Genomic DNA, 22,176 nt, shown 5'->3' on the forward strand with positions numbered 1-22,176 from the left:
GTAACGCACCCTCTCGAAACCTGGACAGCAAGCTACACCGCGATGCAGAGCGCCTCTCTTGCAGATTCTGCCACTTGAGTTTGCTAAAAATCTCCGTAACGCTATCTACTTCTGTTCTCCTCTCTAACAGCGCGTGAAAAAATGAACACTTAAATCTTTCTGCACGATCTCTTATTTATGATCATTTCTCCCTATTTACGTTGGTCACAAAATACAGGATGTTTCAAAAAGAATAACTTGTTTCCGAAACTCCATATTTATTGATAAAAACTGTTAAGTCCTGCCTAGTCGTCAAACCCAGGAACCCTGCTTTCTCGGATCGCTAGGCAACATTCAAACAAATCGTATTAATAAGTTTTATTACAAAAAAAATGACAATGCTTTTGAGTAGTACACGTAAGTGTCGCAAGCAAAGGGCGACATACAAAATAAAGCTTCTTCAGTACAACGGATTCGTTAAGTGGGATATACAGAGTGATACAAAAAGGTACGCCCAAACTTTCAGGAAACATTCCTCACAAACAAAGGAAGAAAATATGTTATGTGGACATGTGTCCGGAAACGCTTACTTTACATGTTAGAGTTCATTTTATTACTTCTCTTCAAATCACATTAATCATGGAATGGAAACACACAGCAACAGAACGTACCAGCGTGACTTCAAGCACTTTGTTACAGGAAATGTTCAAAATGTCCTCCGTTAGCGAGGATACATGCATCCACCCTCCGTCGCATGGAATCCCTGATGCAGTCCTGGAGAATGGCGTATTGTATCACAGCCGTCCACAATACGAGCACGAAGAGTCTCTACATTTGGTACCGGGGTTGCGTAGACAAGAGCTTTCAAATGCCCCCATAAATGAAAGTCAAGAGGGTTGAGGTCAGGAGAGCGTGGAGGCCATGGAATTGGTCCGCCTCTACCAATCCATCGGTCACCGAATCTGTTGTTGAGAAGCGTACGAACACTTCGACTGAAATGTGCAGGAGCTCCATCGTGCATGAACCACATGTTGTGTCGTACTTGTAAAGGCACATGTTCTAGCAGCACAGGTGGAGTATCCCGTATGAAATCATGATAACGTGCTCCATTGAGCGTAGGTAGAAGAACTAAAATGAGCTCTAACATGGAAATTAAGCGTTTCCGGACACATGTCCACCTAACATCTTTTCTTTATTTGTGTGTGAGGAATGTTTCCTGAAAGTTTGGCCGTACCTTTTTGTAACACCCTGTATACCGGGCGATAAAAATTCAGTATAAATTTGAAAACTTAATAAACCACGGAATAATGTAGATAGAGAGGTAAAAATTGACACATTCTTGGAATGACATGGGGTTTTATTAGAACAAAAAAAAAAGAAACAAAAAAATAGTTCACAAAATGTCCGACAGATGGCGCTGGACAGCAAAACGTCAGTGACTGCGCATGACAATCGCGTATAAAATGAGCTGTAATGAGAGAGAGAATCAGATGCGCCAGCAGTCGCAGCATGTTGACGTCACCTGAAAAGGCGCTTTTAGTGAAGCTGTATTATCAGAATGGGGAATGTGCTAGTTCAGCTTTACGATCCTATCGCCATAGGAAGGGGATTCGAACGGGTAAAGGTCCGTTGACAAATGCAGCTGTGGCGAGAATGATTTCGAAGTTCGATGCCACGGGTTGTTTAGTCGATAGACCCCGTAGTGGCCGACCGGGCACAAGGCGTAATGCTGCTGAGACAGTTCAGGAAGAAATGGAGACTGTATCGGGTTCGTCTAAGCACGGGGAAGTCAGCGCTCGTGCAGTCGCACGTAGCACCGGCATTCCATACACTACTGTTTGGTTGGCGTTTAGGCGTACCCTCCGATGCTATCCGTACAAAATCCATCGGCATCATGAACTGTTACCTGGCGATTTAGTGAAGCGGAGGGCATTTGCGGTGTGGCCGTTTCGAATGATGGCAGAAGATGACGATTGGGTGAGTAACGTGTTGTGGACCGACGAAGCTCATTTCACGCTCCGAAGGTCTGTCAACGCCCACAACTGCAGAATTTGGGCTACCGAAAATCCTAGAACTGTTGTGGAAACTCCATTGCACGAAGAGAAAGTCACGGTATGGGTTGGATTTACCACATCTACCGTTATCGGGCCTTTTTTCTTCGAGGAAATGCGTGATTCTGGTTTTGTAACTGCTACCGTGACGGGTGAGAGGTACGCCGATATGTTACAGAATCGCATCATCCCCAGCCTGGCTGATAAACACCTGCTGGAACGTACGATGTTTATGCAGGATGGCGCTCCACCCCATATTGTTCGACGCGTGAAAGATCTCTTGCGCGCGTCGTTTGGTGATGATCGTGTGCTCAGCCGCCACTTTCGTCATGCTTGGCCTCCCAGGTCCCCAGACCTCAGTCCGTGCGATTATTGGCTTTAGGGTTACCTGAAGTCGCAAGTGTATCGTGATCGACCGACATCTCTAGGGATGCTGAAAGACAACATCCAACGCCAATGCCTCATCATTACTCCGGACATGCGCAGGAGAGCTTCTGTAAAGTTTGGAAGGTAGGAGACGAGATACTGGCAGAAGTAAAGTTGTGAGAACGTGGCGTACTTCGTGCTTGGGTAGCTCAGCTGGTACAGCACTTGCCCGCGAAAGGCAAAGGTCCCGAGTTCGAGTCTCGGTCCGGCACATAGTTTTAACATGCCAGGAAGTTTCGTATCAGCGCACACTCAGCTGCAGAGTGAAAATCTCTTTCTGCAGCCATCAATCTACTTCTCTTCCGTTCTACTCTAACAGCGCGTGAAAAAATGAACACTTAAATCTTTCTGCACGATCTCTGACTTATTACTATGATCATTTCTCCCTATTGATGGTCACAAAATACAGGATGTTTCAAAAGGAATAGCCTGATTCCGAAACTCCATATTTATTGATAAAATCTGTTAAGTCCTGCCTAGTTGTCGAACAGCACCTGTTTTGCTGCCATTCATTAACAGCATTCCAGGGGGTGTTTTCCACCAGGATAACACTTTCCCAAATATCGCTGTCGTAAACCAACAAGCTCTTCAGAGTGCCGACGTGTTGCCTTGGCTTGCTCGATCACCAGATCTGTCTCCAGTCAACATATGGGACATCATCCGTGCATTAACGAAGTGCAACAGGCATGGAACTCCATCCCACAAAATGTAGTTCCTTCTCTAGATTGTCACACAAATGACAAAATGGTAGATATCGAAATAGATGACGGAGGGATAGAAAAACAATTAAAATCGCTCAAAAGAAGAAAGGCCGCTGGACCTGATGGGATACCAGTTCGATTTTACACAGAGTACGGAAAGGACGTCGCACAGATGTGCGGAACTGTAGACCTATATCTCTAACGTCGATCAGTTGTAGTATTTTAGAACACGTGCTATGTTCGAGTACAATTACTTTTCTGTAGACTAGAAATCTAATATGTAGGAATCAGCATGGGTTTCGAAAAAGACGGTCGTGTGAAACCCAGCTCGTGCTATTCGTCCACGAGACTCAGAGGGACATAGACACGGGTTCCCAGGTAGATGCCGTGTTTCTTGACTTTCGCAAGGCGTTCGATACAGTTCCCCGCAGTCGTTTAATGAACAAAGTAAGAGCATATGGACTATCAGACCAATTGCGTGATTGGATTGAAGAGTTCCTAGATAACAGAACGCGGCATGTCATTCTCAATGGACAGAAGTCTCCCGAAATAAGAGTGATTTCAGGTGTGCCGCAGGGGAATGTCGTAGGGTCGTTGCTATTCACAATATACATAAATGACCTTGTGGATAACATCGGAAGTTCACTAAGCCTTTTAGCGGATGATGCTGTGGTGTATCGAGAGGCTGTAACAATGGAAAACTGTACTGAAACGCAGGAGGATCTGCAACGAATTGACGCATGGTGCAGGGAATGGCAATTGAATCTCAATGTAGACAAGTGTAGTGTGCTGCGAATACATAGAAAGAAAGATCCCTTATCATTTAGCTACAATATAGCAGGTCAGCAACTGGAAGCAGTTAATTCCATAAATTATCTGGGAGTAGAAATTAGGAGTGATTTAAAATGGAATGATCATATAAAGTTGATCGTCGGTAAAGCAGATGCCAGACAGATTCATTGGAAGAATCCCAAGGAAGTGGAAGAATCCCAAGGAAGTGCAGTCCGAAAACAAAAAGAAGTAGGTTACAATACACTTGTTCGTCCACTGCTTGAATACTCCTCACCGGTGTGGGATCCGTACCAGATAGGATTGATAGAAGAGATAGAGAAGATCCAACGGAGAGCAGCGCGCTTCGTTACAGGATCATTTAGTAATTGCGAAAGCGTTACGGAGATGAGAGAGAAACTCCAGTGGATGACTGCAGGAGAGACGCTCAGTAGCTCGGTACGGGCTTTTGTTGAAGTTTCGAGAACATACCTCCACCGAGGAGTCAAGCAGTATATTGCTCCCTCCTACGTATATCTCGCGAAGAGACCCACAAGGATAAAATCAGAGAGATTAGAGCCCACACAGAGGCATACCGACAATCTTTCTTTCCACGAACAATACGAGACTGGAATAGAAGGGAGAACCGATAGAGGTACTCAAGGTAGCATCCGCCACACACCGTCAGGTGGCTTGTGGAGTATGGATGTAGATGTAGAAACTGACATGCGGCCCCTGTACAATACAATGCATGCACGTTTGCATTCAACACTCGGGCGGCTACACCGGCTATTGATGTACCAGCATTTCATATTTGCAATGGCTTATCTCGCGCTTAGATCAGTTATCTTGCCATGTTAACCAGTTACACATGTTAGCTAGATAAACGTGTCCCGAAATTTCATTACTCTAAATTAATTATTTTCGCTGCGATCTTTTCGGTCAGTGTACTTTTTTAAATATGGAGGTATGTCTCTATCGTTAGGAACGACTTACTGTGCTGTGTTCGCCAGAGGCGCCTCAGTCTAGGAATCTGGCCTGATACGCAGTACACTCGCATCTTGCTGATTAGGCGACAGTGTTGGAGAGCTAGGTTACTCCGCAGGCACCAGCGGCAGGTGCTAATGCAGCCGCATACGCCTGGATGTATGAATGAATGCGTCAGTTATACGGCAGTGCCAGGTTAGTTGATCTTGGACGGAGGGGCAACGGCGAGTCACTGAACCCGGTTCAGGGCTAACCCAGCCCAACGACCTGCGTTGTAGATAGCACTGCAGTGGATGTTCGATACTCTCTCCACTGCAATAGAAAACCAAGAATTATTATTGCGCGATTTTGTAATTATAATAGTTTGGTGCATGAGTTCGTAGAGTTTCTCCGTAAGTTTTGAAATATCCCCTTTGGAAGAATATGAATGACTGTGTTAGTAAACCTCTTACGTTATTTGATTTTCAAACAGCTGAGCAAAACTGAACGTACTCAGACATTTCTCTCTTTACTTATTCTGATCATTACTAAACTGACACACAATATTTTTAGGGCAACGCAATCTGACTTTGAATAATCCCCACAAAAGAATAGCCCTGACTAACAATAACCTATACTTTTCATGTATCACTTACCTCACAAAAATCTTCGTTACTCGAACTAGTGCAATACAGCGAGCGCCAATACCGCCAGCTAAATAAAAGATTCTAACTACTTAAAGGCACTAACTACTGATAGGCAGAGTTAGCAAATGAAAGATTTTGACAACATTGTATTTACCTTACTAATGTTGCCTTTTTCTGGCGGACACACGTCCAGATCGTCCTCTTATAGTAACCTCTCAAAACTCCGCCATCTCTCTCTCTCTCTCCACGTCCACCACTGCTGGCGGCTCACCACCAACTGCGAAACGCTACGCGCTGTTCACATTCAACTGCTCAACACTACAATAGCGAATACTCCAACAATGAGTCCAACCAGCCACAGACTGCACACAGCACAGTCAGTGATTTTCATACAGAGCGCTACGTGGCGTTACTAACATAAAAACGTAAACAGCCTACTTACAGTTTGCCGGCCGAAGTGGCCGAGCGGTTCTAAGCGCTACAGTCTGGAAACGCGAGACCGCTACGGTCGCAGGTTCGAATCCTTCCTCGGGCATGGATGTGTGTGTTGTCCTTAGGTTAGTTAGATTTAAGAAGTTCTAAGTTTTAGGGGACTGATGACCTCAGAAGTTAAGTTCCATAGTGCTCAGAGCCATTTGAACCTACTTACAGTTTAATAAACACAACAGAGGATTTAGTCACCAACAACATATTCTCCACTATCTGCAACGGTCTGGCAACGCTAGTGTAACTTTTCGACTCCGCGACTCTAGCGATGACAGTTTTGAGTGGAAGAACTCGTCGAGCCATGTTCCGAGCGCAGTTCCTTGAAGGCTGTTCAGTAGAGAGCGGGAAAGGTGACAACTGAGGGCGCAAGATCAGGCGAATCCGGTGGGTGCGGAGCGACTGCCCGTCTCCTGTACTGTGTTTTTTGTCAGTCTAGTAAAAGGCGCGCGGGCGTTATCGTGGAGTAGCGTTAGTTAACGCAGTGTTCCCAGCCTCGTTCTCGTATTGCGTCTGCGAGACGTCTTAGTTGTTCGCAATAAGTGTCAGCAGAGATGGTTACAAATGGTTCAAATGGCTTCAAGCACCGTGGGACATAACGTCTGGGGGTCATCAGTCCCCTAGACTTACGAGGTGCATTCAAGTTCTAAGGCCTCCGATTTTTTTTCCTAATTAACTACTCACCCGAAATCGATGAAACTGGCGTTACTTCTAGACGTAATCGCCCCGCAGACGTACACATTTTTCACAACGCTGACGCCATGATTCCATGGCAGCGGCGAAGGCTTCTTTAGGAGTCTTTTGACCACTGGAAAATCGCTGAGGCAATAGCAGCACGGCTGGTGAATGTGCGGCCACGGAGAGTGTCTTCCATTGTTGGAAAAAGCAAAAAGTCACTAGGAGCCAGGTCAGGTGAGTAGGGAGCATGAGGAATCACTTCAAAGTTGTTATCACGAAGAAACTGTTGCGTTAGCTCGATGTGCGGGTGCATTGTCTTGGTGAAACAGCACACGCGCAGCCCTTCCCGGACGTTTTTGTTGCAGTGCAGGAAGGAATTTGTTCTTCAAAACATTTTCGTAGGATGCACCTGTTACCGTAGTGCCCTTTGGAAGGCAATGGGTAAGGATTACGCCCTCGCTGTCCCAGAACATGGGCACCATCATTTTTTCAGCACTGGCGGTTACCCGAAATTTTTTTGGTGGCGGTGAATCTGTGTGCTTCCATTGAGCCGACTGGCGCTTTGTTTTTGGATTGAAAAATGGCATCCACGTCTCATCCATTGTCACAACCGACGAAAAGAAAGTCCCATTCGTGCTGTCGTTGCGCGTCAACATTGCTCGGCAACGTGCCACACGGGCAGCCGTGTGGTCGTCCGTCAGCATTCGTGGCACCCACCTGGATGACACTTTTCGCATTTTCAGGTCGTCATGCAGGATTGTGTGCACAGAACCCACAGAAATGCCAACTCTGCAGGCGATCTGTTCGACAGTCATTCGGCGATCCCCCAAAACAATTCTCTCCACTTTCTCGATCGTGTCGTCAGACCGGCTTGTGCGAGCCCGAGGTTGTTTCGGTTTGTCACACGATGTCGTGCCTTCATTAAACTGTCGCACCCACGAACGCACTTTCGACACATCCATAACTCCATCACCACATGTCTCCTTCAACTGTCGATGAATTTCAATTGGTTTCACACCACGCAAATTCGAAAAACGAATGATTGCACACTGTTCAAGTAAGGAAAACGTAGCTGTTCAAGTATTTAAAACAGTTCTCATTCTCGCCGCTGGCGGTAAAATTCCATCTGCCGCACGGTGCTGCCATCTCTGGGACGTATTGACAATAAACGCGGCCTCATTTTAAAACAATGCGCATGTTTCTATCTCTTTCCAGTCCGGAGAAAAAAAATCGGAGGCCTTAGAACTTGAATGCACCTTGTAGAACTACTTGAACCTAACTAATCTAAGGACATCACACACATCCATGCTCGAGGCAGGATTCGAACCTGCGACCGTAGCCGCAGCGCGGTTCCGGAATGAAGCGCCTAGAACCGCTGTGATGGTTATACCTCGGACAAGCAATTGGTGGTACACTACACGGTCGCTATTCCATAAGATGCACAACATTGTCTTTTTTGGGTGCGCGCAGGTGTATGGGGAGTTGCTGCTTTGTTTGGGCTCAGCTATTTCTTTCTTTTTCTTACGTTCGCATGAAGATACCATCTCTCTTCACCAGTAACGGTACAGGATAGGAACGATCGTCGTTGTTCACGAGCCAATTGATGACTAGCAAGCAAATATGCACATTGGCCACCCGCTGATTACTGTTATTTTGGGCCGTGCGGGATCAGCTGAGCGGTCTAAGGCGCTGCAGTCATGGACTGTGCGGTTGGTCCCGGCAGAGGTTCGAGTCCTTCCTCGGGCATGGATGTGTGTGTTTGTCCTTAGGATAATTTAGCTGAAGTAGTGTGTAAGCTTAGGGACTGATGACCTTAGCAGTTAAGTGCCACAAGATTTCACACACATTGGAATATTGTTATTTTGGCGTAGAGCATGGTATGGGGGATATCCTATTTTTGGACCTTCCCCCCATTGTATGCAAATGTCGCACCATAGTGGAATGGTTGGTTGGTTTAAAAGAGAGGGGAAGGGACCAAACTACAAGGTCATCGGCCCCTTGTTCTCGATAAAACGATGCCACAAGTGTGAGAATAAAACGGACAAGACATGTAACACAAAACGGAAAGAAAGTAAAACCACAAGAACGAAAGAGAGGCAACGAATACTAAAAGGAACAAAAGGGGACAAGAAGACAACAGAGACGCCAGAAACAGAAGAGAGTAAAACAAGAAAGCAGATTACAGTGGCTGGCCGAACACGAGAATAAGGAGGAGAAGCCAGCCACTCTTCAACACATTAAAACTTCCACCCTAGAAGCACTAGGGAGGAGGACACACAGGGAAAAAGGACATGCGCTAAAACTTACACAGAAGTATAAAACCTACTCTCACGGATAAAACTTAATTGCTTTCCAACTCCAATGGATACACCAAACTTCATCAGTACTAAAGATTGTACATACGTGTAGGGGGAGGGGTGAGGGGGAGGGGGAGAGGGGAGGGGAGGGGGATGGGAACTGGAGGGGAGAGGGCGGTGGGGTCGGGTGGGGAGAGGGCGGTGGGGACGGGAGGGGAGAGGGCGGTGGGGACGGGAGGGGAGAGGGCGGTGGGGACGGGAGGGGAGAGGGCGGTGGGGAGGGGGGTAGGGCGCAACGCACGGTAGCACTGATAACAACCTAGTTTATTCATTATTACATGAAATGACTTTATTAACTGTGCTCTAATGACACCTACCACATAGTAATTTTGTTGTTGCCCGAAAATGCAGTATTTAGCAGCGTGAGCAACACCACAATCATTTGACCTTTGTTGTGGTAGGTTTGTTAGAAGATGGAAAGAGGGTGGGGAAAGAGGGTATGTTAAAAGGGTAGGGTGTGGTGGAAAAAAATGGACACAAGAGGGGGACGGAGGAGTGGACACAAGAGGGGGACGGAGGGGTGTTCAATGTATGTGCTGAACGCATAGGTGGGCAGAGCTGCGGGGAAAAGGCTAGTTTAGTCAATATCACGGGGCACCTACCTTGAGCTTGAGATTGTGGCGGGAAGGATTTAGCAGCCAGGCCCACGTGGCGTTGGCGTGGTCGGGGCACATGTCGACGTAGTCGCTCTCTGCGAGCTCCACCGCCAGCAGCGCCTCCTGGTCGTTCAGGAAGCTGAACGCGCCCGTCGACGTGACGAGCAGCAGCGCCGCGGCGCACAGCACGCCCGCCGCCATGTCGCAGGTCCGCGAGCACTCGCTGTGGCGACGAAGGCACCGGCTCACTCACTGCCCCGCCCTACGCGCGACACACCTGCTGCGCCGTCTGACCGCGAGCACGATCCATTTCCTGAGCGCCAAACGCCGTAGTGATGAAGTCTTCCCTCGCGTTCTCGATGGGACTGCCACTAACGCCACAGGGTATCACTACAGAACACCGTTGCACCGTTCACTTCGTCGTGAGAGACTGCGCGACAACACTGCCGGCAGACGGGGAACGCTCGCTCTGAGACTGCTGAAGACGGCCGCACCACCAGTCTGACGCAGTTCGCTGGCGAGCCACCAATGGGTTTATCACGACGCAAGACCGTGTCACTGTGTCACCGACTCAATCTGCCCGTAGCCCACGTGCAAGAGATTATCGGCATTCCACAACCCGATAACTTCTATCGCCGTCTCGATTATTTCTATCGATAGCGGGCCGACAGATAGGCCAAGGTCTGGCCGACTATCGGGAGGATCTCGCTTCGCGTCAGCAGCAGGTTATTAACAAGGTCACCGTGTTAATGAGTCAACGCGCTATCTGAGACTGTCGCTCAGTGCCACATTCTTTTAAGACGTCACCGCGCCTAAAGCTGGAATGCACTTTTTGTGACTAAATCTGACGCTTCTATCGTTGGCAGGTGGCCTACTGAACCACGCTTGTTATCACAACACACTAAATCCCGAGTGGGCCAGGGAACGCCAATGGCAACTAGCGTGCCGTATCAAGCTCCCATTGCGTGACGTCACCACCCGTCGCCAGCGGCACCTGAAAGAAACAGAACACACGTCTGTTAGAAGAGCGAATTAAGACCTACAAACAAACAAACAAACGCACCCGACACCGTTTCTGAAAGTTTGGACCGCTCCATCCCAAAATTACGATGCATTTGAAATGATGAAAAACGTGTCATGTACATACATTTCTATAGGTTGCAGGCAACAGTATTTAAGCATAGTGACAGGCGTAAGTGAGTTGCCTTTACTTGCGTGTGCCCGTGCGTGAGTGTGCGCGCGTTATCGTAAATACAAAACTGGAAATGTGAACTGTGAACCTAAATGTCCTACTGAGCCGGGCGGTGTGGCCAAGCGGTTCTAGGCACTACAATCTGGAACTGCGCTGCTGCTACGGTCGGAGGTTCGAATCCTACCTCGGGCATGGATGTGTGTGATGTCCTTAGGTTAGTTAGGTTTAATTAGTTCTAGGGGACCGATGACCTCCGATGTTAAATCCCATAGTGCTCAGAGCCAAGTGAACCAAGTGTGCTACTGAGTTCAAAGCCACAGCACTTACATAAAATTCAATAGAATCCTATGACTGTGAAAACCGATCCCATTCATAAGCAAAGAAATAAGCAAACCAATAATTTCACAATCAGTAAATCTGGTCAGTGCGAACTATTAGGAATAACCGTAACTGTATATAAAAAAATGTGTAATGTCGACCTGTATAAGAATGTAACCCGAAATACACGAAAATTTCTGCACTGACATATGGCCCTGGCAAAATAAACTGGCAGAACCTACAGCGCGCAGAGGAAACGAAATAATCACGTATTATGAATCCCACATGCAAAATGAAGCATTGACGGAAACAGCAACACAGCAAAACTACACAGCAGCTACAAACAATACTGCCAGAAACTAACTACAGTTCGTCCAGGGGAACTGGGTTCATTAATCTTGACACACAATGTCAATGAAACACATGACTCAATCTTTAAGTACTGAAATTTCGGTTAGGAAGAAACTGATCAAAGAAAACAGTTATAGACTCTAATGTGAGAATCCATTTAATTCAATAACTTCCATGGTACAGTAAATTAACTCAGAAGATCAATCAACAGAATAATTATCAAAAATTTGACTACAACGAGGGTGGAGTGGACCAACAATAGAAGTCTACAAAATTATTCAGCCCGGAATCGCGCTGCTGCTACGGTCGCAGGTTCGAATCCTGCCTCGAGCATGGATGTGTGTGATGTCCTTAGGTTAGTTAGGTTTAAGTAGTCCTAAGTCTAGCGGACTGATGACCTCAGGTGTTAAGTGCCATAGTGCATAGAGGCATTTGAGCCATTTCTACAAAATTAAAAAAAACTTTTTACCTCGTCAAATAATACCTTGTTGTTTATTTCAGAACCTTTTTTATGTCCGTATGCTATACAACCACTGTTCTGAGTATCATTCCTCGTCGTAGTACATCTGCAACTCTCATAGTTCCAAGAGGGCATCCATGCATTACACAGTTCACTCAACGAAACCCCGCCTGCTGCACACCGCAGCTATTCGCTACCTACTGACAAAGATTCTACGACTCCACAATACTGTCATCACAGACATAGATACTGTTGCCGAACGAGTGTTCCTCTGACCACAATTCTTCAAATGTATCATTTACCTTTGCAAATCAAATAACATCTTAAAAAATAGCCATCTTACACAGATGAAATTAATTGTAAAATATGCGTGGTGTTGGACAGCTTTTAGGAACGTCACGAACTGCCTTATAAACTACACATTTGCAATAATTTTATTTTTTACGATCGATTTCTGTCAGTTTGAGACCATACACTGCTCACAAAACCTATTCAATTGCGTTTTCTACAATTCCAATGCTTACTCATTCTGAAGCGTTGTTTTACACATATGTTATATCCAACATATCTTCTGTCTTACAAGGTTAAAATTAAGGCGCCAAGATCACCACTTGGTACCTGAACAACACCTTAAAAAAGTGAAGAAAAAACAGAAATTAGAACCTCTACGAAATTTAGAAATGCAAGAATTAACCCTCGCTTCGACTTCATAATTTCAACAGTTGCTACGAATGCGACACACATGGCACAAGGTCTACTTGTCAGAGCATTGAGCGAATACACTGAAGAGCCAGTGAAACTGGTAGACCTATCTAACATCGAGTAGGGCCCCCGCGACCAAGCAGAAGTGGCGCAACACGACGTGGCGTGGACTACACGTGTGTGTGAAGTAGTGCTCGAGGGAACTGACACCATGAATCCCTTAGAGTACGAGGAGGTGGATATCTCTTCTGTAAGACATGAATGTCAACAAAAGCAAAACGAGGATAATGGAATGTAGTCGAATTAAATCGGGTGATGCTGACGGAATTAGATTAGGAAATGAGTCACTTAAAGTAGTAAAGGAGTTTTGCCATTTGGGGAGCAAAATAACTGATGATGGTCGAAGTAGAGAGGATATAAAATGTAGACTGGCAATGGCGAGGAAAGCGTTTCTGAAGAAGAGAAATTTGTTAACATCGAGTATAGATTTAAGTGTCAGGAAGTCATTTCTGAAAGTATTTGTATGGAGTGTAGGCATGTATGGAAGTGAAACATGGACGATAAATAGTTTGGACAAGAAGAGAATAGAAGCTTTCGAAATGTGGTGCTACAGAAGAATGCTGAAGATTAGATGGGTAGATCACATAACTAATGAGGAAGTATTGAATAGGATTGGGGAGAAGAGAAGTTTGTGGCACAACTTGACCAGAAGAAGGGATCGGTTGGTAGGACATGTTCTGAGGCATCAAGGGATCACCAATTTAGTACTGGAGGGCAGCGTGGAGGGTAAAAATCGTAGGGGGAGACCAAGAGATGAATACACTAAGCAGATTCAGAAGGATGTAGGTTGCAGTAGGTACTGGGAGATGAAGAAGCTTGCACAGGATAGAGTAGCATGGAGAGCTGCATCAAACCAGTCTCAGGACTGAAGACCACAACAACAACAACAACAACAACAAGACAAGTTGCAAGGCATCCCAGATATGCTTACTAATGTTCATGTCTGGTGAATTCTGTGGCCAGCAGAAGTCATTAAACTCACAAGAATATTCAAATACAGATATGTAAATAGGCAGAACACGGCGCTGCAGATACAAGACAACAAGTGTCTGGCGAAGTTGTTAGATCGGTCACTGCTGCTACAACGGTTGGTTATCAATATTTAAGTCAGTTTGAACGTGGTATTACAGTCAGCGCACGAGCGATGGGACACAGCATCTCCGATGTAGCGACAAAGTGGCAATTCTCCCGTGCGACCATTTCACGAGTGTACCGTGAATATCAGGAATCCGATAAAACCTCAAATCCAGCAAAGAACGGGACCAACGACAGCTGAAGAGTGTCGTTCAACGTGACCCAAATTGCTACAGATTTCAATGCTGGGTCATCAACAAGCGTCAGCGAGCGAACCATTCAAGGAAACATCATCGATATGGGCTTTCGGAGCTTTACGCCTCGCCTGGGCCGTCAACAGCGACGTAAGGACTGTTGATGACTGGAAACACGTTGCCTGGTCGGATGAGACTCGTTTCACATTGTATCGAGCGGATCGACGTGTACGGATATGCAACCTCATGAATCCATGGAACCCGCATGTCAGCAGGGGACTGTTCAAGCTGGTGGAGACTCTGTAATGGTGTGGGGCGTGTGCAATGGGAGTGATATGGCACTCCTGATAGGTCTAGATACGACTGACAGGTGATACGTGCCTAAGCATCCTGTCTGATCACCTGCTTCCATTCATGTCCATTGTGCAATCCAATGGACAATTCCAACAGGACAATGCGACACCCCACACGTCAACGATTGCTACAGAGTGGCTCCAAGAACATTCTTCTGTGTTTTAATACATCTGCTGACCACGAAGCTCCCCAGACATGAAAATTATTGAGCATATCTGGGATGCCTTGCAACGTGCTCTTCTGAAGAGACCTCCACCCTATCGTACTCAACGGATTTATGGACAGGTCTGCAGGATTCATGGTGTCAGTTTCCTCGAGCACTACTTCAGACAGTAGTGGAGTCCGTGCCACGTCGTGTTGCGGCACTTCTGCGTGCTCACGGGGGTACTACACGATATTAGGCAGGTGTACCAGTTTCTACATCTACATGATTACTCTGCAATTCACATTTAAGAGCTTGGCAGAGGGTTCGTCGAACCACAATCATACTATCTCTCTACCATTCCACTCCCGAACAGCGCGCGGGAAAAACAAACACCTAAACCCTTTCTGTTCGAGCTCTGATTTCTCTTATTTTATTTTGATCATCATTCCTACCTATGTAGGTTGGGCTCAACAAAATATTTTCGCTTTCGGGAGAGAAAGTTGGTGACTGAAATTTCGTAAATAGACCTCGCCGCGACGAAAAACGTCTTTGCTTTAATGACTTCCATCCCAACTCGCGTATCACATCTGCCACACTCTCTCCCCTATTGCGTGATAATACAAAACGAGCTGTCCTTTTTTGCACCCTTTCGACGTCCTCCGTCAATCCCACCTGGTAAGGATCCCACACCGCGCAGCAATATTCTAACAGAGGACGAACGAGTGTAGTGTAAGCTGTCTCTTTAGTGGACTTGTTGCATCTTCTAAGTGTCCTGCCAATGAAACGCAACCTTTGGCTCGCCTTCCCCACAATATTGTCTATGTGGTCTTTCCAACTGAAGTTGTTCGTAATTTTAACACCCACGTACTTAGTTGAATTGACAGCCTTGAGAATTGTACTATTTATCGAATCGAATAATCGAATTCCAACGGATTTCTTTTGGAACTCATGTGGATCACATCACAGTTTTCATTATTTAGCGTCAACTGCCACCTGCCACACCATACAGCAATCTTTTCTAAATCGCTTAGCAACTGATACTGGTCTTCGGATGACCTTACTAGACGGTAAATTACAGCATCATCTGCGAACAACCTAAGAGAACTGCTCAGATTGTCACCCAGGTCATTCATATAGATCCGGAACAGCAGAGGTCCCAGGACGCTTCCCTGGGGAACACCTGGTATCACTTCAATTTTACTCGATGATTTGCCGTCTATTACTACGAACTGCGACCTTCCTGACAGGCAATCACGAATCCAGTCGCACAACTGAGACGATAACCCACAGGCCCGCAGCTTAATTAGAAGTCGCTAGTGAGGAACGGTGTCAAAAGCTTTCCGGCAATCTTTGGCTCTTCAGTATGTGTGTTTCCGTGTCGATTGAAATGTACCAAAGGTGACCTCACAATACTCTAATGGAACGGGAAGTGCCTTCTGCCACGCACTTGGGATGTAGACAGGCTGGCGGTAAGACGCACGTAACATGCGGCTAGCGCAGCGGGCTGGGAATGACGCAGCCACGACTCGCCGCAAAGTCTCGGAAAGTTCCGCCTCAATCTGCAGGGATAGGAGGAGGAGTAGCGAGCAGCAAGGTCGCCGCTAGTGGGTTAAGTAACAGGAGGCGGCTTTCTGGGACACGGACAACTCCATCCATTCAAGGCCGCAAACACGTCCCACCGGGAGGGCTAAACCTGCACACCTTCCCCGCAGCACCTAGCGTCGGAAGAGCCGAGAGGTCCGGAGTGCAAACATTTGGAGAATAATAGTCTATTGAAGGTACGGCCCTTCTTACAATACACTACTAGCCATTAAAATTGCTACACTACGAAGATGACGTGCTGCAGACGCGAAATTTAACCGACAAGGAAGAAGATGATGTGATATGCAAATGATTAGCTTTACAGAGCATTCACACAAGGTTGGCGCCGCTGGCGACACGTACAACGTGCTCACATGAGGAAAGTTTCCAACCGATTTCTCATACACAAAAACAGCAGTTGACCGGCGTTGCCTGGTCGAAACGTTGTTGTGATGCCTCGTATAAGGAGGAGAAATGCGTACCATGAGGTTTCCGACTTTGATAAAGGTCGGATTGTAGCCTATCGCGATTGCGGTTTATCGTATCACGACACTGCTGCTCGCGTTGGTCGAGATCCAATGACTGTTAGCAGAATATGGAATCGGTGGGTTCAGGAGGGTAATACGGAACGCCGTGCTGGATCCCAACTGCCTCGTATCACTAGCAGTCGAGATGACAGGCATCTTATCCGCACGGCTGTAACGGATCGTGCAGCCACGTCTCGATCCCTGAGTCAACAGATGGGGACGTTTGCAAGACAACAACCATCTGCACGAACAGTTCGACGACGTTTGCAGCAGCATGGACTATCAGCTCGGAGACCGTGGCTGCGGTTACCCCTGACGCTGCATCACAGACAGGAGCGGCTGTGATGGTGTACTCAACGACGAACCTCGGTGCACGAATGGCAAAAGGTCTTTTTTCGGATGAATCCAGGTTCTGTTTAGAGCATCATGATGGTCGCATCCGTGTTTGGCGACATCGCGGTGAACGCACATTGGAAGCGTGTATTCGTCATCGCCATACTGGCGTATCGCCCGGCGTGATGGTATGGGGTGCATTGGTTACACGTCTCGGTCACCTCTTGTTCGCATTGACGGCACTTGAACAGTGGACGTTACATTTCAGATGTGTTACGACCCGTGGCTCTTCCCTTCATTCGATCCCTGCGAAAGCCTACATTTCAGCAGGATAATGCACGACCGCATGTTGCAGGTCCTGTACGGGCCTTTCTGGATACAGAAAATGTTCGACTGCTGCCCTGGCCAGCACATTCTCCAGATCTCTCACCAATTGAAAACGCCTGTTCAATGGTGGCCGAGCAACTGGCTCGTCACAATACGCCAGTCACTACTCTTGATGAACTGTGGTATCGTGTTGAAGCTGCATGGGCAGCTGTACCTGTACGCGCCATCCGAGCTCTGTTTGACTCAATGCACAGGCGTATCAAGGCCGTTATTACAGCCAGAGGTGGTTGTTCTGGGTACTGATTTCTCAGGATCTGTGCACCCACATTGCGTGAAAATGTAATCGCATGTCAGTTCCAGTATAATATATTTATCCAATGAATAGCCGTTTATCATCTGCATTTCTTCTTGCTGTAGCAATTTAAATGGCCAGTAGTGTAGCAAAGGACGTAGGCGTGGTTCTGTTAAACCAGTAAGCAGACATTCTATGAAAAACTCGCATGTAAGGACGAGTGCCTAGTTCACGCTTTGAAGGCCCAACACATGTCGACCGACCGCCGCGCCATCCTTCGCCTCTCGATGTCGTGCGGATGCGGTAAGGAGGGGCATGTGGTCAGCACACTTCCGCCCCGGCTGTTTTGCCCTCTTTTAGGAGCGCCACAGAATGCCACGCAAAGGGGCCCGGGTCCGATTCCCGGGATGGAGATTTTCTGCGCTCGGGGACTGTGTGTTGTGTTGCCTTCATCATCATATCATCCCCATCGACGCGCAAGTCGCCGAAGTGGCGTCAACTAAAGACTTGCACCAGGCGAACGGTCTGCCCGACGGGAGGCCCTAGCCACACTACACTTCATCTGTTACACAAGGGCAAATCCGCATTAAAAGGAACAACATTTCAATCCGGACTGACGGAAACAGTGGTACGTGTCGTGAAGAACCTCACAGAAGACGACTTCCAGCGCTGATTGCATCAATGCAGAATTCGCATGGAGCATTGTGGGGATAGAGGAGGGGAGTGTATTGAGGGCGACAGTAACTCAATATGTATGTTTTTCTATAAAAATAAAATGATTTACAGGAATAGTCCCATAGTTTTATAGCCACAACTCGTACACTTGTTATTTCTAGCGATATGCATTCTGCAGTATCTGCTGAATTTATTATGGTTCCGTCCACCATCACATTGCTGAGGTTTCGGATCCGTTCACTTGTCTCCTCCATTGTTCACACTTCGCACCCAGCGTTTCTTACAAGGGAACCTCCCCATCGCACCCCCCTCAGATTTAGTTATAAGTTGGCACAGTGGATAGGCCTTGAAAAACTGAACACAGATCAATCGAGAAAACAGGAAGAAGTTATGTGGAACTATGAAAATAATAAGCAAAATATACAAAGTGAGTAGTCCATGTGTAAGATAAGCAACAGTAAGGATAATCTGAGTTCAGGAGCGCCGTGGTCCCGTGGTTAGCGTGAACAGCTGCGGGACAGGAGGTCCTTGGTTCAAGTCTTTCCTCGAGTGAAAATTTTAATTTTTTCATTTTCAGACAATTATTATCTGTCCGTCCGTCCGTGATTACCATTCCTCCAGGTTGTACACCGCATGTGCAACCGTTAGATGTGTTTGGTTTTCGGCAAGTGAAATACTTTGTGAAAAGATTCTTTGCACACATAATCAACTTCACTCTCCAAAATTCCAGGACATGTTCAGATTTGCTTGGACATATGCAGGATTTGACGGCCTACACACGGAAAAATTGAAAGCGTTAAAAACGTATGTTTTGACCGAGCACAGGGAAAATTGTGCGACTGTGAAACTGTTGCATTCATTTGTTGTAGTTTATGTGACAAACTCTTACGTTTTCATCACTTTTTTGGGACTGATTATCACATCCACACGAAAACCTAAATCGGGCAAGGGAGAAGAACCTTTTTATCCATTCGCCAAGTGTACGAGTTAAGTTAGGTAGGTCGACAACGTATTCCTGTCATGTGACGCACATGCCGTCACCAGTGTCGTATAGAATATATCAGACGTGTTTTCCTGTGGAGGAATCGGTTGACCTATGACATTGCGATCAAATGTTTTCGGTTCCCATTGGAGAGGGACGTCCTTTCGTCTACTAATCACACGGTTTTGCGGTGCGGTTGCAAAACAGACACACTAAACTTATTACAGTGAACAGAGACGTCAATGAACGAACGGACAGATCATAACTTTGCGAAAATAAAGAACGTAAAATTTTCACTCGAGGGAAGACTTGAACGACGGACCTCTCGTTCCGCAGCTGCTCACGCTAACCACGGGACCACAGTGCTCCTGAGCTCAGAGCATCCATGATGTTGCCTATCTTGCGCATGAACTACTCAGTTTGTATATTTTGCTTATTTTTTTCTTAGTTCCTCACAACTTCTGTTTCCTCGATTGATCTGTGTTCAGTTTTTAAAGGCCTATCCACTGTGCCAACTTATAACTAAATCTGAGGGGGGTGCGGTGGGGAGGTTCCCTTGTTAGGCCACACACCTTTGCCTTCTTAGACGACTGCTTCATTCTCCCTACGCTCCTTTCTCCGCGGCTACACAGCAGCTGGTTCAAACTTCCCCTGCTGGCTCTATTGGCGCAACCTAGTTAGCGGAGGGCTCTGAGGGTTTCCCGGGGGGCCCTTACGACTTATTAACAGCTCGCCGAATAGGGTTTTCGTTATTTACGCCCTCCGCCTCGCGCACGGGATACAGGGGACAAGGAGCAGTTTATCGCTAAATTAGTGTAGTGTGTGGCGGCCTGCAAGCCAATCCCATGACTGCATAATACAAACGACTAGAAAGTTGAGCATCTAGAAGGCGGGCAGGAAATGAAATGCAACTTCCAGAGCTGAGAGGTTATGAATATTTTATTCAGACTCGGTAGTCAGTTGTTTTACCCCTGACGACGATCACGGGGATAGGCATAGAAAGCTCGAGAATTTTATGAAAGCTTTGGTCCCTTTGATTTACAAGGAACACTGCCTCATGACGCTTCATAAATTTTGCGCTTATTTCAAACGGCAACCGACAAAACAAAGCATTCCACTCTTTATCTATACACTGTGCAAAAGCGCAAATGAATACAGATTCGAGATCACTACCAGAGATGTAGCTGCGGACGTTACATTTAAAATCATGGCGTACACTATCTTGTCGGACTGACTATATGATACACACGGGTCGTAAGAGGTGCACGTGCAAATATTTTTATATATGGCAGCTTCATATGTACACACATTGTTGGTGGTTTTTTCTCTGTGTCGAAAAGTTTTTCCCACAGACACATTTATAAGATTTTACTACCTGAAGGTTTCTGTACGACCGTAACTGCACTAGTAGGTGGACTATGCCTGTCATTATAGACTAACCCTTTTGCGTCCACATGTCCACATTTGAACACGTGATCTGCTGCCCAGGGGATAATAAACATTAATGGCGTGCTCTTGCCACATGTACTTCGAGATACTAACCAACATTAAAAACATACACCTCCTAATAGATACAGTTACTAGAATGCAGATTACGTAAATACTAACGCACTGTTGTTTAGTACATTGTCCTGTCATCAACAAAAACATCTTCACTTATACCCAATGCATCTAATTGCTAAATAGAACGCGTGCCAAAAAATCGTTCCGCAATTTCTCTTGTGCCCAGTGGCAGAACTGTACACGACGTTCAAAGTCGTCTCCATGCAATTCCTGGTGCACAGAAATATGGTACAGGTCCAATCGATGTTGATGTAGCATTCTCAGCACCGACGTTTTTGAGATTCCCGATTCTCGCCAATTTGTCTGCTACTGATGGGCAGATTAGCCGCGACAGCAGCTAAAACACCTACTTGGGCATCATCATTTGTTGCAGGTCTTGGTTGACGTTTCACATGTGGCGGAACACTTCCTGTTTCCTTAAATAACGTAACTATCCGGCGAACGGTCCAGGCACTTGGACGATGTCGTCCAGGATACCGAGCAGCATACAGGGTGATCAAAAAGTCAGTATAAATTTGAGAACTGAATAAATCACCGAATAATGTAGATAGAGAGGTACAAATTGACACCCATGCTTGGAATGACATGGGGTTTTATTAGAACCAAAAAAATACAAAAGTTCAAAAAATGTTTGACAGATGGCGCTTCATCTGATCAGAATAGCAATAATTAGCATAACAAAGTAAGAGAAAGCAAAGATGATGTTCTTTACAGGAAATGCTCAACTTGTCCACGATAATTCCTCAAGAATAGCTGTAGTCGAGGAATAATGTTGTGAAAAGCACTGTAAAGCATGTCCCAAGTTGCGGTGGGGCATTGGCGTACTTTAGGTAACCCCAAAGCCAATAATCGCACGGACTGAGGTCTGGGGACCTGGGAGGCCAAGCATGACGAAAGTGGCAGCTGATTAGACGATCATCACCATACGACGCGCCATCTGTCGGACATTTTGTGAACTTTTTTTAGTTCTAATAAAAGCCCATGTCATTCCAAGCATATGTGTCAATTTTTACCTCTCTATCTACATTATTCCGTGGTTTATTAAATTTTCAAATTTATACTGACTTTTTGATCACCCGGTACATAGCACACGCCCGTTGGGCATTTTGATCACAATAGCCATACATCAACACGATATCGACCTTTTGCGCAGTTGGTAAACGGTCCATTTTAACACGGGTAATGTATCACGAAGCAAATACCGTCTGCACTGGCGGAATGTTATGTGATACCACGTAATTGTACGTTTGTGACTATAACTGCACCATCTATCTATCACAAAGCGAAAAAGTGGTCCAAGTAAAACATTCACATTTCTTTACGTACTACAAGAATATGTAATAAGAAATGGGGGTTCCTATTTAAAAAAAAACGCAGTTGATATCCGTTTGACC

General features: G+C 46.3%; 1 protein-coding gene across 1 annotated transcript in view; it reads right to left on the bottom strand.

The window, feature by feature from the left end:
- The window catches only part of LOC126109722 (angiotensin-converting enzyme-related protein-like), a 399,281-nt gene that overhangs the window by 283,618 nt on the left and 93,487 nt on the right, over positions 1–22,176 (bottom strand). Inside the window, exon 2 of the mRNA XM_049914776.1 lies at positions 9,659–10,646. Within this exon, the coding sequence (XP_049770733.1) occupies positions 9,659–9,853 (195 nt within the window). The 5' untranslated portion in view covers positions 9,854–10,646. The remainder of the gene's footprint in view (positions 1–9,658; positions 10,647–22,176) is intronic.

Source organism: Schistocerca cancellata, chromosome 12 (assembly GCF_023864275.1).
Source record: "Schistocerca cancellata isolate TAMUIC-IGC-003103 chromosome 12, iqSchCanc2.1, whole genome shotgun sequence".
NCBI lineage: Eukaryota > Metazoa > Arthropoda > Insecta > Orthoptera > Acrididae > Schistocerca > Schistocerca cancellata.